At 42.0% G+C, this 15,626-nt stretch overlaps 2 protein-coding genes across 3 annotated transcripts in view; one reads left to right on the top strand and one right to left on the bottom strand.

The window, feature by feature from the left end:
• CHRNA5 (cholinergic receptor nicotinic alpha 5 subunit) overlaps positions 1-5,637 on the top strand; it is a 76,862-nt gene extending 71,225 nt beyond the window's left edge. The window contains exon 7 of the transcript XR_008618587.1: positions 5,606-5,637. The gene's annotated coding sequence lies outside the window, so the exon portion shown is untranslated. The remainder of the gene's footprint in view (positions 1-5,605) is intronic.
• CHRNA3 (cholinergic receptor nicotinic alpha 3 subunit) overlaps positions 97-15,626 on the bottom strand; it is a 29,975-nt gene continuing 14,445 nt past the window's right edge. For both annotated transcript variants that reach the window (XM_024128893.3, XM_024128894.3), the window contains exons 5-6: positions 7,922-8,933; positions 97-2,778 (exon numbers count right to left, since the gene is read on the bottom strand). In XM_024128893.3, coding sequence (XP_023984661.1) covers positions 2,650-2,778; positions 7,922-8,933 — 1,141 coding nt within the window. In that variant the 3' untranslated portion in view covers positions 97-2,649. The remainder of the gene's footprint in view (positions 2,779-7,921; positions 8,934-15,626) is intronic.

The raw sequence follows: 15,626 nt of genomic DNA, 5'->3' as shown, positions 1-15,626 counted from the left end.
ATGTATAAAATGGATGACTAATAAGAACCTGCTGTATAAAAAAATAAATAAAATAAAATTCAAAAAAATAAAAAAATAAAAAAACAAAAACAGAAAAAAAAAAATTTTCATCTTTAATGTCCCTGACTCAGCTATGACCAGGAAGAAAATACTGACAGAAATCTTGTATTCAACTTCGAACTCTTAGCTCTTGAGAGAACAAATGCCTTATTTATTTACAGTAACAGGTCTAAGTTCAATTCAACACTCTTTGGAAGGCAGAAGGGATCCTGTCTAATTTGCCTTTTATTTTAGGCAGGTATTTAATGCTATTTAGTGAGTGAAAGTCTCCTCGTTCGATGAGTTTAAATTGCCAGTTGGCTGTCATAGCATGTATATATCCCCGATCCCTCTTATTATATCTCCACTACTATTACTTTAAAATTTTACATGTAAATACATTTTATAGAAATCTTCTTTTGGCTTACTGAAACATGAGTCACAGTGGGCTGCCATTTTGTCAGTTTTATTTTTGCATAGGAAAAACATCATAATGACTAATGAGAAGATTAAAATGGTCTCTGTGAATCATCATCTCTTGCCAGTAGTTATTCAGATTCAGAAGTGGAGTATGGGATACTCTCTCCTTAATAATTTGTCTAAAGCAATGGTTCTCAACCAGGGGCAATTTTTCCCCTGAGGGGATATTTCTGGTCGTCACACCTAGCAAGGGATGGGGGTATGTTATTGGCATCTAGTGGGTAGGGGCCAGGGTGCTGCTAAAGATCCTACAACGTACAGAACAGATACCACCCCCCGCAACACGGAATTATCTGGCCCAAAATGTTACTAGTGCTACGGCTGAGAAACCCTATTCTAAAGGTTCATTAACAAACAATGACTGTGTGACTAGGCATAATTTCTCATAGTATAATTAATAATTTAGAATTATGCAAGATAAATAACTGAGGCCATCTACAATGAGGGCATGGTACTTTACTTAGACTCTTGAAAAACAGGAAAAAAAAAGTGCATGGTAAGAAATGATAGTAGTGAGACCTTACTGAAATAGTATAAACTGCAAGGAGATTGTGAGCTAAATAAAACCATTGGGAAATCTGTTGTGGTACTGAACAAAACGATTTTTCGCATTTCTGAACAGTAAGGTTTTTTTTTTAATCCAGTTACATCTCGACCACTTAAAAAAAAAACAGTTTTCATATTTAATCCATTTTTACATGGTCCATAGCACAGCATGCTACTTATCACTGTAGAAGAATTATATTCTGACATTACCTTACCCTAAAGGCTGGTTCAATATTCATTTAGCCATAATTCTCTTGACATTTTTCTTGCATGAATTTTTTTTTAACAAAAGTCAAGACAACTGGATAATAAGTAAACCTTGAAATGTCAAAAGCAAAGCCAATAGCTTGATGATAGGAAGCTCTATTAAGAAAAAGCTTAAATGTAAGACCTAAAACAATAAAACTCTTCGAAGAAAACAGGACAAATGCTTTATGACACTGGATTTGGCAATGATTTCTTGGATATGACACAAAAAGCACAGGTAATGAAAGAAAAAGCAGACAGATTGGACTTCATGAAAATTAAAAAAATTTGTGCATCAAAAGACACTATTGACAGTAAAAAGGCAACCCACAGAATGGGAGAAAATATTTGCAAATCATATATCAGATAAAGGATTAATACCTAGAATACATAGCGACCTCCTAAAACTTAACAATAAAAAGCGCAATTCAAAAATGGACCAAGATCTTGAATAGATACTTCTCCAAAGAAGATATACAAATGGCCAATAAGCACGTGAAAAAATGCTCAAAATCACTAATCATTAGAGAAATGAAATCAAAACTACAATGAGATACTGACTCACAACCAATAGGTTTGCTATTATCAAAAAATCAAAACAACAAGTATGAGGAGGATGTGGAGAAACTGGGGAGAATCCACCCTTGTGCATTGTTGGTGGCAATATAAAATGGTATAGCCGTGGTGGAAAACAGTATGGCAGTTCCTCAAAAAATAAAAATAGAATTGCCATATGATCAAGCAATTCCACTTCTGGGTATATCCCCAAAGGAACTGAAAGCAAGGTATTGGAGAGAGTAAACCCATGTTCATAGCAGCATTATCCACAACAGCTAAAACATGGGAGAAACCCAAGTGTCCATCAACAGATAAATGGATAAGCAAAATGTATACACTTAAAATTGACTATTATTCAGCCTTAAAAAGTAACGAAATTCTGCAATATGCTACAACATGGATGAACCTTAGGGATATTGTGTGAAGTGAAATAGGCCAGTCACAAAAAGACAAATACTGTATGATTCCACTTATATGAGGTACTTAGAGTAGTCAGTCATAAAGACAAAGTGTAATGATGGTTGCTGGTGGGAGGGGAGAATGGGGAGCTATTGTTTAACTGGTCTATAGTTTTACAAGATGAAGAGTTATGGGGATGGATGGTTACACAACAATGTGAACATATTTAATACCACTGAACTGTGCACTTAAACATGGTTAAGATGATAAATTTTATGCTAAGTGAATTTTAGCACAACAAAAAATAAAATTAAAAAAACAGTGAGCCCCCTCTCCCCCAATACACATAAGTAACCTCATAAGTAACACACAGTTTAGTGCTTATGCATCATCCCTGGCCATCAAAGGTTGCAGAAACAATCCTGCTGTCCCTAAAATGCACACCAGAATGAAAACCCACAGAAATATACGATCAATCACCATGGCAACATACTTCCAATCGTCTTGAATCTGAAAAACAAAAACAAAAATCATGAAAGAGGAAAAAATAAAGCAGGAAGGAAAAGGCAAGGTGAACCCATTTTCAATATTGAATATTTAATAATTGTGTTTCAGTAGAAGAAGCCATTCTGCTTGCCAATATGCAAGAAACCTTTTTTTTCTAATTGATGTAGTCTGAGGAAATCTACCATTCTCAAGTTTCTCTTTATGCACTAGAGAAACAGGAATAAAATATCTGTCATATTAAATCTGTTTTAAATCAGAAATTTCTTAACATCTACGTAACCCTTTTTTTTCCCCCAAATTGAATTCCAATTTATAAAGTTAGTTAAAACCAGTTACTTGATTTACACCTCTGCAGGAGGATTCTGGGCCTTTGTTAGAATAGCTAATACAATCCAACATAATTCAAAGCACTAGCTCTTATACAGCTGTAGATACTAATTTCCTTTTAACGTCTGTTTCAAAAATGAAATAAGCACATCAGGGCAAGCCCATCATCACTCTTCCTCTCCCACCGCCCCCTCTCCACAATGCCCAACTAGCCAAATATCATCTTCAGTTAGAAGGCCAAAGTATCATGGAATTCTGTACAGTTATAGAACAGGTTCAAAATCAGAAATAAATGCTGATCATAAAGTAAAAGATGGAAGAAAGAGCAAGACTAATTGTATATAAGACAGCTTCAATTTAGGCTTGAAATAGGAAGGAGAACTGCACATTAACTATACTAGACAACTCAGAAAGGAAACCATAAGTGGATTGAGAAAAAGAGAACCCATGAATCAACTGATTTTGAAGAAATAATCACATAATAAAGAGGCAGCATGTGATTTAGTAATTTAATTAAGTGCATTGAAATGGGGCTGGGAGAAAAGGATTTTATTTCACCATTATGAGCTTGAGTGAATGTGTCCCTCTGATGAAACTGAGAAGTCAGTGGATTAGAGCTATAATGCCCTATTTGCCACCGGTTACTTTACTTGAATTCCTAAGACTTTGGGTGTAAAAGATTCCAATATACAATAGACCCTGTGATTCCTGCCAACGCCCTTCTGGCTAAACCTCCTAGGGCCTAGGAGGCAGTGGGGCGGGAAAACCAAGACTTGTTATAATCCCAGCTCTGCTCCTTTCTAGGCGTGAGAATCTGGGTAAATTACGTGACCTCTCTCAGCCTCAATGTCCTCATTGGTAAATCGGGGATAAGAACAGTACTGACTTCAGGGAGTTGTTATGAGGATTAAATGAAATATGTGCCTGGCACAGGGTCCTCAATGAATAATACCTACTGATATTAATGCTGATTTTAAAAATGACCATTAACCAAGTATAAATCTCCCTCTGAGAGCACTTCACATGGTTTAGCCTGGTGAAGAAAGAGGGGACTTGGGTTTTACACATGAATACACACAGTGCTGCAAACAGAGCTGGGTGAAACTTAATTTTATGTCTAACTCTGAGTCTTTAAGGCACAATGATACTGGTCATTCTCTGGAAACTTTGGCACTAATGATGCATGAACAGGTAGATGAGTGTTAGGCAGAATGGTGAACTAGCTCAAGCCCCTGGCTCTGTCTCCCAGCCCAGCCCTGGATGTCCCAGAAACAAGAGGAGACTGTGCCTTAAAGACTGTCAGAGGGCTTCCCTGGTGGCGCAGTGGTTGAGAGTCCACCTGCCGGTAAAGGGAACACGGGTTCGTGCCCGGGTCCGGGAAGATCCCACATGCCGCGGAGCGGCTAGGCCCGTGAGCCATGGCCACTAAGCCTGCGCGTCCGGAGCCTGTGCTCCGCAACGGGAGAGGCCACAACAGTGAGAGGCCCACATACTGGAAAAAAAAAAAAAAAAGACTGTCAGAAACCTGGGCAGGTGTGGCCTGCTGAGTGTGAGCATGCGGTTGGAAGAGGAGGGTCTCGGTGGAGGGAAGGACTGGGGAAGGCTTGGCTGTTCTCTTCTCTCCCCCAACCCTGTGCCTCTTTCCAGCCTGCCACTCCCAGCCCAGAGATGCAGGCAGGGCCACTTGTCAGCAAAGTAGGGCCTGGCTGAGGGGAAGAGCAGAGAAGGTGCCCACTGACTGGTGGGGCCTGAGGCTTCCCTCCTCGCTCCCCACATCAAAGATGAACAACTGCAGTTGAGTGAAAGGGACGTGGAGGAGATCCTCACAGACAAGGTCAGCTGGAGGGGAGGAAACGCCCCTGAAGGGGGGTCTAGCCCAGTTTGTGGCCATGTGGGTCCTCTGCCTTGGGAAGCCTGGGTTTGGGCCCCTCAAACACAGTTCAGTAAGGATGGCTGACACCCCCAGAAAAGGTGAGTTTACAGGCCCCCAATACACAAACTTAGGTATTTGAAAGAAAATTCATGGAACAGATAGGTTAAGGATTTAAACTAAACAAGACAGTCTTTTGAGACTATCCAGATAGTCACTGGATAGGAGAGAATATTGGAAACACGAAGTTAGGAACAAGCAGTGTTCTAGAAGAATCAAGTGGAAATACAAGTGTGAACAACAGACAAGTCGCAATAAAGAACTCAAGAGCTGGGATGACTGGCAAGGGTAAATACAGCCCCAGAAAAAAACGGAGGAGAGTAAGGACCTCACCTGGGGCAGCGATGTAAAAGAAAAGCTAGGAGATGGAGAAGCTGGGAGCAGAGGTATCCCATCTGTACAACAGTTCAGGGAAAGAGAAAAGAAGGGTGAACAGGAGATCTAGAAAACTATGTAAACAGCAGCATGTCCGTCACACAGTAAGGGAGGAAGAAGGCATCCTTCAGACAGCCCGACTCTCAGAGCACTGAGTAGGCATCTTTATTCTAACACTTGCCACCCTTTCATAAACAGGTTGCAATCCACTGGACGGTGGTCCAGATTTCTGCTTTCTCTGGAAAAACAATGGGACCACATTCACTTGTGGCAACAGATGACCAGAGGTGAGCAGTGGCTGACCCTTGAGATGAACCATGTGCTTCTAGCTGGCCACATTCAGGCTATTTCACTAATTTACCTTCCTGGCATTTCAGCTGTGACTTCCCTTTCAGTAACATTTTTTTTTTTTTTTACTGTCTGCCTCCATCACATGTCTTGTGGAAACTAACGCTAACTAAAACCCTTGTGAAACTCTTAACACCTTGTATGGTTCCTAGTACATAATTTTTGGAATAAAGATAGTTTCTAATAGCCTGACAAAGACGATGGGTACTTAGATCTCAATCTTTAGTAAATTATCACTCAAAAGAAGTGATTATTTTAAAAGTGGATAAAGAAAGGGTAGAGAATATCTGCAAAAGTGATTAGTGTTAGACAAATGAGATTCTCTAATCATGTACTTAATGTCCAACAACTGCTTCAGGGGCTTCCTGGTGGTCCAGTGGTTAAGACTTTGCCTTCCAATGCAGGGCGTGTGGGTTTGATCCCTGGTCCCAGAGCTAAGATCCCATGTGCCATAGGGCCAAAAAACCATAAGGCCAAAAAACAGAAGCAATGTTGTAACAAATTCAATAAAGACTTGGGAAAAAACAACAACAACAACAACTGCTTCAACTGAATTTAAAGGAGGGCCTGACTTTTTGGCTAAATTTCTGGCATCAGTGGGGGTTTTGCATTGTTACAGTCACAAGACGGGCTCAGAGTTGCTCAGATGGGTGGGGTGAGGACACGGGGCCACTGTTGCTGTCTCCCTCCTGTCTCATCTACTTTAATATGCCGCTCACAGCTGAATAAAAGAGGCTCCAGACATTCCCTACCAACATTAATTACCTACAGTGCATCGGGAGCTGAAATTATCTGGTAATTAGCTCTTTGCTAATAATCAACTTAAACCAGAGCCAGTTAATTTTAAAGCAGAGCTTCTTAAAAAATTATTGAACATCATTCTGGTAACCTTGGGGGTAAACAGAATGGGAGCAGCCAAACACATAAGTGTAAAGCTCCCCCATTACTAATACCTATCACTGTTCTAGCATAAGATTTTTGAAGGAAATAGAAGTTCACCCAATTTAAAAAAGATGGGCAAGAGTGTGAACAGATATTTCACAAACGAAGATATCCAAATGGCCAATAAGCATATGAAAAAGAGCCCTAATCATTACTCCACAGGGACAAGAAAGGCCACTTCACCCCCATTTGGCAAGGACGGGCAGCAGCTGGGACTCTCAAACATTGCCAGGGGGCGTGTCGATCAGCTCAAACCCTTTGGAAACCTGACAGTGTCCACTAAAGTGAAAAATACACCTCTCCAATGATCCAGCAATTCCACCCCTAGGAACGTAGCCAGGAGAAACGAGTGTACATATTCACCAAAAGATATGTATAAATTTATAGCAGCATTATTCATATCACCCCAAACTGGAAATAACCAAATGTCCAACAACTGTAGAATGCATAAACAGAAGGCAGTGTTGTCATACTGTAGAATCTTACACACCAATAACAAACCACAAGGATAAACCTCAGACATCTTTGTAAACTTTGCTGCATGAAAGAAGTCAGATATGAAAGTTTATATTATGCGATTCCACTTATATGAAGTTCAAGAATAGGTCAAATTAATTAACATAAAAGAGGTCGGGATCAGTGGTTACTGAGGAGGGAAGGAGGGGGTTACTGACTGGGGAGGGGCACAAGGGAACTGTCTGGGGCACTGGAAATGTTCTATATCTTTACCTAGATCATGGTTACGTGGGTGTACACATAATGTAAAAATTCACTAAGATGTAGACTTAAGAGGTGTGTGCTTGAAGTAAATTACTCTTAAAGGGGAGTAGGGAGACACAATTAGTAAAGTTTAAAATGTCAGCTCAGCTGATCAATACTAATTGGAGATCATCTGGTCTCATGCCCTCTTCCAGCCTGCCTCCTAATCCACTCACTCAGCATCAGGTGTTCCAACGGCCCAAACTGCTGGCAGCCCAGCAGCTAAATGCAGTGTACCACATACTCACAACCTTTATCATCCCATTTTACAGATGAAAAGACAGGCTCACAGAGGTGAGGCGGTCTATCCAAGGATAAATAACTGGTAAATGAGGAGCTGGTCTGAACACAAGCCACTGATGCCAGTCTAATTCCTTAACCCCACCCTAAGCCTTGCCCACAAGGAACCAATAAAATGTTTGTTGAATGAATGAATGACCAATGTAATAACAGACATATCCCTACCTCTTTGGCTTCATTTTGTGCTTTCATATTTTCAGCAATATACTTGACACTTTGGATAGCTTCTTTGATTTCCGGTGACAGAGCAGAGAGGGACAGCACGGCATCGACAGATTCAGAACTGGAGCTTCTCGTGAGATTGGCACTGAAATTCGGGATTTTTACCCTGCGGTGGTGGCAGTAGCCACATAGTCCATCCTGGCAGGGGTAGCCTTCTTTGCAGCTCTTGGACTCTATGTGGCTGAAGCAATTCAGGTTTGAGAGCTCAGCGCTATTGAAGGGTCTTGGCCTCTGAATGTTACCCCCGCTGCTTGCCGGCCTGGTCATGAACATGACCCTGGGAAGAAAGTTCAAGAATATGGTCTTCACCCACATGGGCATCGTGTGCGTGGTGGGGGTCCTGTAGTGCACGTTGAGCACGAAGACGGTGATGACGATGGACAAGGTTACAAAAATCATGGTGAACAGGAGGTACTCGCCGATCAGGGGAATCACCAGAGAGGTGGACGGGATGGTCTCAGTGATCACCAGGAGAAACACAGTCAAGGAGAGGAGGACCGAGATGCAGAGGGTCACCTTCTCGCCGCAGTCGGAGGGCAGGTAGAAGACGAGCACAGTCAGGAAGGAGATGAGCAGGCAGGGGATGATGAGGTTGATGGTGTAGAACAGGGGCAGGCGCCGGATGTACAGCGAGTACGTGATGTCTGGGTAGATCTCCTCGCAGCAGTTGTACTTGATGTCATGTTTGTAGCCGGGGGCTTTGATGATGGCCCACTCGCCACTCTCCCAGTAGTCCTTGAGGTTCATGGAGGAGCCGATCAGGACCAGGTCGATTTTTGCCTTGTCGTAGGACCAGGAACCAAACTTCATGGTGCAGTTCTGGTAATCGAATGGGAAGTAGGTCACATCGATTTTGCACGAGCTCTTAAAGATGGCCGGGGGGATCCAAGTCACTTCCCCTGTGTACTTGAGTAAAGCTTTGGTCTTGTCGTCCACCTGGAAATCCCCAACAGCACTGCGGAGACAAAGAGGGGGTGTGCGGCACACAGGTCATTACCACGTGGTCATCTAGTCCAGCTTCTCACGCCGCCAGCGGGTAAATGGCAAGTGACAATTTGTAAAACTGCAGAATATGAGCTCAAAGTGCTGTACAAGGTCTCGCAGTTCACCATCCCATTTACCAATGGGGATACTGAGGCCCAGGACCCCCCAACCCCCAACAATCTGACACACTCATCACCCCCCGCCCTGGGGCATGTCATGGGTTCATTCCACACCATACAACTCCCAACTTGATATTTATGGAGACACTCCCAAATGCCGGAGATTTTTTTTCTCCTTTAACTGAAGAAATAAAAGAAATTAATGAAAGTGGTCATCAGGAGGCAGGTGTTTAGGTGACCTTTGGGGATATCTGCCACTCGCTGTCCCTATGGTTTAGCCCTGGTAATGCCTCCTCATTCTGTCTGCATTGGGAGCCCAATGTGTGTACATACACGGATGTCAAACCAGACCGTGGACCTGGAAGGGGCTGCAGAGACCACTGTAGGAGCCCACTGCCATTAAACTGAGCCTGTTAGATGGGTCCATTACCAGCCCTATCTCTGGATTCTGGTTCTACCATTTACCAAACTCCCCATTCTTCCCTGCACTGTTTTAGAATGAATAATCATGTTTTCTGATTCCTTGTCTTTCAAACCCAGCATGACAGTTTCCTTTGCCTTCTGTGTCCCTATCCTTCCCCATTTTCTCCCCATGTTCCTTCTCCCTTCTGTTTAGCTATGTGCACTCTTTCTATGCAGAGACATGCATTATTCCTAGAATTGGCCTGTTGGCATTTATCAGCTGGTTTGTGCAGTGGAAGATTTGCTGACGACCAGCTCAACACCTTGTCCAGTCTTGCATCTGAGCATGAAGCCAGCCGGTCCTCATGACAATGGCCTTGCCCAGTGAAAGCTCTTGACATTTCCGTGGGTCAGCCCTGTTGATTTCTTAGAGTTCCGCATTTGAAGGCATGTATGTCCTTCTAAAGGGAGCAACCACTATACCCATTTGCCTGAAGAGCTGGACCAAAAAAAAAAAAAAAAAAAAAAAAGACAAACCTGAACATTTAGGGATATCCTGTCTGGTTGTTTACTGGATAGCACTGTGTGAAGACAGGAGGGGGTGTGTTGGGGGCCTGTCTCCTTGCTGGTCTCTGGCCCTCCCACCCTCACGTGCGTCTGTCGAGCAGGACAGTCGTTACGCGTGAAGACTTGATGTCAAATCTATTACCTGCCTTCACTCCAGCCGGCTGGGTTGTCCCAAAGGTGCCCTGCTGTGTTTTTATGTTCTTAGCCCCACTTTATCCTACTGGGCCCTCAATTCCCCACAAGAAGATGATTCCCAGCTCCCGGAGGAAAGGAGGTGTGTGAGAAGTGGGGAGGGGGTGGGGACCCGCACAGCCCCAAGTGGACTTGACCATGTTGGGCACCAAGGCGTCCTGGGAGGCTGGCCTACACTACGCAGAGGGCTGAGAGGACCCCTGGGAAGGCAGAGGCCTCCAGAACAACTTTCCTTAGGGCATCTTGGATCTACAAAATGGACCTTCAGAGCTCAGGGACTAGTCCAAGGCAAAGTATGGCCCACTGGCCTGCGCCCTATTTCTGTACATACATTTTTATTGGAGCACACAGCCACACCCATTTGTGGTCTATTGTCTGCAGCTACTTTTAAGCTACAAGGGCAGGACTGAGTAGCTGAGACAGAGACTCTAAGGCCCACAAAGCCTAAAATACTTAACTACCTGGCCCTTCACAGAAAAGCTTAATGATCCTTGCTTTAGTCTGATCCCCTCATTTTACCGACGAGGAAACTGAAGGTCAGAGAGCAGGACTCGCTTGCTCAGGGTCCCACAGAGTTTGTGGCAGAGCCTTGACCAGTCAGGACTTGAGTCCTCAAGTCTGTGTGTCCAAAAGGCCAAACGCTGGAGATCAGCTTACCTTGGTTGCTGGTGCCCATGTCTGCTATTTTCCAGGGATCCTGGTCCCTGTGGCGGCTGCCTACAGACCCCCGCAGCTGTGTCTGCCCAGACCAGGAGGCCTGCTTGCTGACAGTGTCAGCAGCCTAGCTCTGCCACCAGGAGACGGAAGATGAAGACCTTGCTGGGTACCAGGGTCTGGCAGAGCCCCAGCCACAGAGAGGGTGCTCGGTAAGTACTAGCTGACTGAACGGATGACCAAAAAAATAAATGAAGCTCTCACCCCACCGGCTGCCCAAGAGATGGCTGGCAGCAAGGGTCAGCAGAGGGGGGAAAGGTCTCACACAGCCAGTGTGTTGCTGAACCATGTGAGTTGATTAAAAAAAGAAAAGGCAGGGGGGCTTCCCTGGTGGCACAGTGGTTGGGAGTCCGCCTGCCGATGCAGGGGACGCGGGTTCGTGCCCCGGTCCGGGAAGATCCCACATGCCGCGGAGCGGCTGGGCCCGTGAGCCATGGACGCTGAGCCTGCGCGTCCGGAGCCTGTGCTCCGCAATGGGAGAGGCCACAGCAGTGAGAGGCCCACGTGGTAGAGATTCAAAATATGTTGACTTAACGATTGCTGTGTGTGAACTCTCGCAGATGTGAATCCAAGAAACCCTAGATAGAAACGTCTTTCCCCACAAATAGGCAAATCACAAAAGGGCAAACAAACAGATGAGGTCTATATGAGGCTGTCTCAGAGTGCATAGGCAGCCATGCTTGTCCCCAGATGTAAGAAGACCATCACTCTTAGGTGACCAACATGGCATGGCGTTTCAACCCTGAGAGTTGAACATCACTTGTGAAATGGTCTCTGGTCCTGGAGGACTGGTTCACTTCCTCTGGAGCCTGCTAAGGCCATGGTTCTGTATTTCAGGTTTCTGGTTCTATATTTTCTTACTGAAGACAAGTTTACACAGTCATTCCTTTTTTGGTATTAAAAAACAATTTTTATATTTATAATAATGATTATTATTAGTGTTATTATTATTAGTGGTTTTGAAAGTAAGATATTCCAGCATGGAAAAGAGTAAGGAAAAAATACTCACAGTTTCTTCACACAGAAATAATAATTACTAGCATTTTGGTTTCTTTCCTTGTATCTTTCCCCATGTATGCGTATATAATGCAGTTATTTTTATACTGAATACACAGCATTCTCCTTTTTCACATTATATCCTTTGTGTTTTCCCATGTCATTACATATTCTTGTGAACAGTCTTGAAAAACATTGTAATGGAATAATAATCCATCTCAAACATGTAACATAATTTATTTAAACAGTTCCTCCTTTGGGGAATTTAAGTAGCTAAATTAATGTAGTTAATGCTATGTGAAAATAAATAATGATATGATGAACATCACTGCATACATGTCATTATGTCTTATTTCCTTAAGAGAGTTTCTTAAGAATATTTATACAAGGAATAAATTATAAATATTTATGAGGTCTTTAATACATATTATCAAATGCTTTTAAAAAATGTATGAGCATATGCTTCCACCAGCAATATACTATCTATCCATCTTACTATTCATTCTTTAGCATGAAGTTGTAGGATTTCTGAAGCTAGGGTCCCATGGATTTTTACATGATCCAGAGGTCTGAAGAGAGCCCAACATGTTTATGCCAAATTTTGTGTGAATGTACATTTTTCTGAGGAGAAGGGTCTTGATGACAGAATGCTTAAGAATTAAATGATTCTTGTGCGTCTATTTTTTTCATGTCTTAGAAAATAAATGAGGTTGAACATGTCTTCATATATGTGTGGGCCGTTCGTCTTTCTCTTCCTGAGAATTGTCTCCTCCTATTCTGTTTATGTTCCATTGAAGTATTTGTCTCTTTTTGATTTCTAAGAGACTTTTATATATGAGGGATGCTAATCCTTTGTATGATATATTTGTGTACTAATTATTTTCCTAGTTTTGGTGGCTTTTTTCATAAAGAGAGATTTAAAATCACTAAGGAGTCAGTGCTATTGAATATTCCCTTTGTTACCTCATCCGTCATTTCTACGTTTAGAAAGGCCTTTTCCAATTAGAGAGCAGTACAATATACGTCCATAATTTCTTGTAGTGTTTTATGGTTGCCAAGTATTTAATCCATCTTGAATTTAACATATTATTCATTCATTCATCCGTTTCTTCTTTTAACAAATATTTACTGTGCCCTAATTATGTTTCAGGCACTTAATGTGGAGTGGGAATTTAATTTGATATTTTCCTTGACTGACTTGGTCATTTTTCTCCATTACCATTTGTTGTATTCTCTATTGCTTCTTTTATTACCTTTTATTAAATTATATTAAATTTATTAAATACTAAATTTTACTATTAGTATTTTATATTATTAACATGTCTACTTGCATATTATACATTTTAATTAAATATTAAATAAATGTGTCAATTGCTACACTAAATGGAAATATTTATTACTTTTAATGGTAAATAAATTTAATAATTATCAAGAATATATGGTATTTTTGGTGCCGTTTCTTTTATTTCATTCATCTTTCTTCGATTCTTCCACTAATCCCACCCTCTATAGGCAACTGTAGCTCTAGGATTTATTTTAATATTTGATAGAGCTTGCTTCTCCTCAGTGCTCTTCTACAAAATTCTTTGCTATTTTAAACTATGTTTTCAGATGAGTATCAGAATCATTTTTCCAAGAAAATTGGTGTGATATTTAGCAATTTCACTATGAACACACTTTTGGTCCTTATTTATATTTTATCCTCTTTATCTCTCATAAGATGATGATATAATGTGCTCATATCTTGACAGCTCACATCAGCTTTGGATTTCTAATCATTTCTACTGGTATTCCTAACAGATTTTCCTTGTTGTTGCTTTCATGTGCATAGTTGGATGCTTTTGCATTTGAGATACACCATTTCCTGTCTATTAATTCATTCTGTATTGTAAATTGTGTCTTTGGATCTCAGATTTCTGTCCCGGATGATACACAGCTACTTGGATCTGGACTAACTGTGCAGCAGCCCAGGCAACTTCCAATCCCACCCTCATGCTCCTGTGTATCCTTGAAACAGACTCTCTATAATGGAAGGCAATGCTCTGCTGCAAGAATCTTCTTTGTGATCTCAAAGAAGTCATTGAGTGACGCACAATTTAAGTAGATTTTGTCACTCACATCAATTTCAGAGTCTTTTCCCTTAAACCAGATAACTCTTCTTTTCATTTTTATAGATGTAGCTTTTTCTCATTGTTTTATCCAGTATTATGCTCTAGGGGTTGGTACTGCTTTTCTTTTCATTTTTATATGATAGTTTTTCCTTTCTCTATTATCTAGTTTTGTGTCTTTGGGTTTGCGTTGCTTTGCTAATTCCTTTGCTCTTTTTTGCTATATAGGTTGTGTTTTATTTATTTTTTTCTTTTTTTATTGAAGTATAGTTGATTTACAACGTTGTGTTAATTTCTGCTGTATAGCAAAGTGATTGATATATATATGTGTGTGTATATATATATATAGTCTTTTTTATTAATATATTCTTTTCCATTATGGTTTATTACAGGATATTCAGATTCAGATTAATGGAGACTCAGATGCCATTTATGGTTCTTCTTTATTCTTTAGTGAAGCTCCTAAAACAAATGTGAGCAGTACCCATCGCTACCAGAGCTCTTTCATTTCTGCTCCTTTTAGATTTCCACTTAAGCAAGCAAAGCACCTTTAAGCTTCCTGTTGTGTTGTGAACTGGAAATTGTGGTCTGTGAAGGATGAGAGAAAGAAGAGCCCATGGGAAGAAACACGGGGTGGGGCTGTAGATAGAGTCTGTGCAGTTGGGGGTGGTCTCTGCTAGCATCACTGGTTCAGGGCCTACATTCTGAAATCTGGCAGAGAGAGTTCCAGGCTACTTAAGCCCTTTTCTACCCTCTTAGAGACTGTGTTTCTAACTCTGGTTTAGAGTGTAGGACATAAAATTATGTGACCAACAGTATATGTCTCCATCATTCCATGTTTACAATGCAGCTAGTAGCAATTTTTCATGGCCTTTGACAGAGGGTCTTCTGTTACATTGAATTCACTGTACTGATTTCAGTGTCTATGTGTGTGTATCTTTAGTTGGGAAAAGATGTCATAGGGATATATTTCATTTATTCATTACACATTTATTTATTATACTTGTCATGGTGTTAGTCCTAAAACTCCTCTTATAACAATATGTGATGTAGTATCTTCATGTTCACACTTTATACCAGACTAAATCCATGCTGTGGGAAAGAAAGACAGTACTATTTTTAAAATATCAGCCTGGGGCTTCCCTGGTGGCACAGTGGTTGGGAGTCCGCCTGCCGATGCAGGGGACGCGGGTTCGTGCCCCGGTCCGGGAAGATCCCACATGCCGCGGAGCGGCTGGGCCCGTGAGCCATGGACGCTGAGCCTGCGCGTCCGGAGCCTGTGCTCCGCAATGGGAGAGGCCACAGCAGTGAGAGGCCCACGTACCGCAAAAAAAAAAAAAAAAAAGGCAGGGTGGTGCAAATGATTAGTTGAGGTATCACTTTAATAGAAAAAGATTAAGAGCTGAAGTGGGGCGAGGGTGGTGAGTGGTATAAGAAAGATCACGATGGGGCTTCCCTGGTGGCGCAGTGGTTGAGAATCCGCCTGCCGATGCAGGGGACACGGGTTCATGCCCCGGTCCGGGAAGATCCCACATGCCGCGGAGCGGCTGGGCCCGTGAGCCATGG

This window comes from Physeter macrocephalus, chromosome 11 (assembly GCF_002837175.3).
Source record: "Physeter macrocephalus isolate SW-GA chromosome 11, ASM283717v5, whole genome shotgun sequence".
NCBI lineage: Eukaryota > Metazoa > Chordata > Mammalia > Artiodactyla > Physeteridae > Physeter > Physeter macrocephalus.
This window is presented reverse-complemented; position numbering and strand designations above follow the sequence as displayed.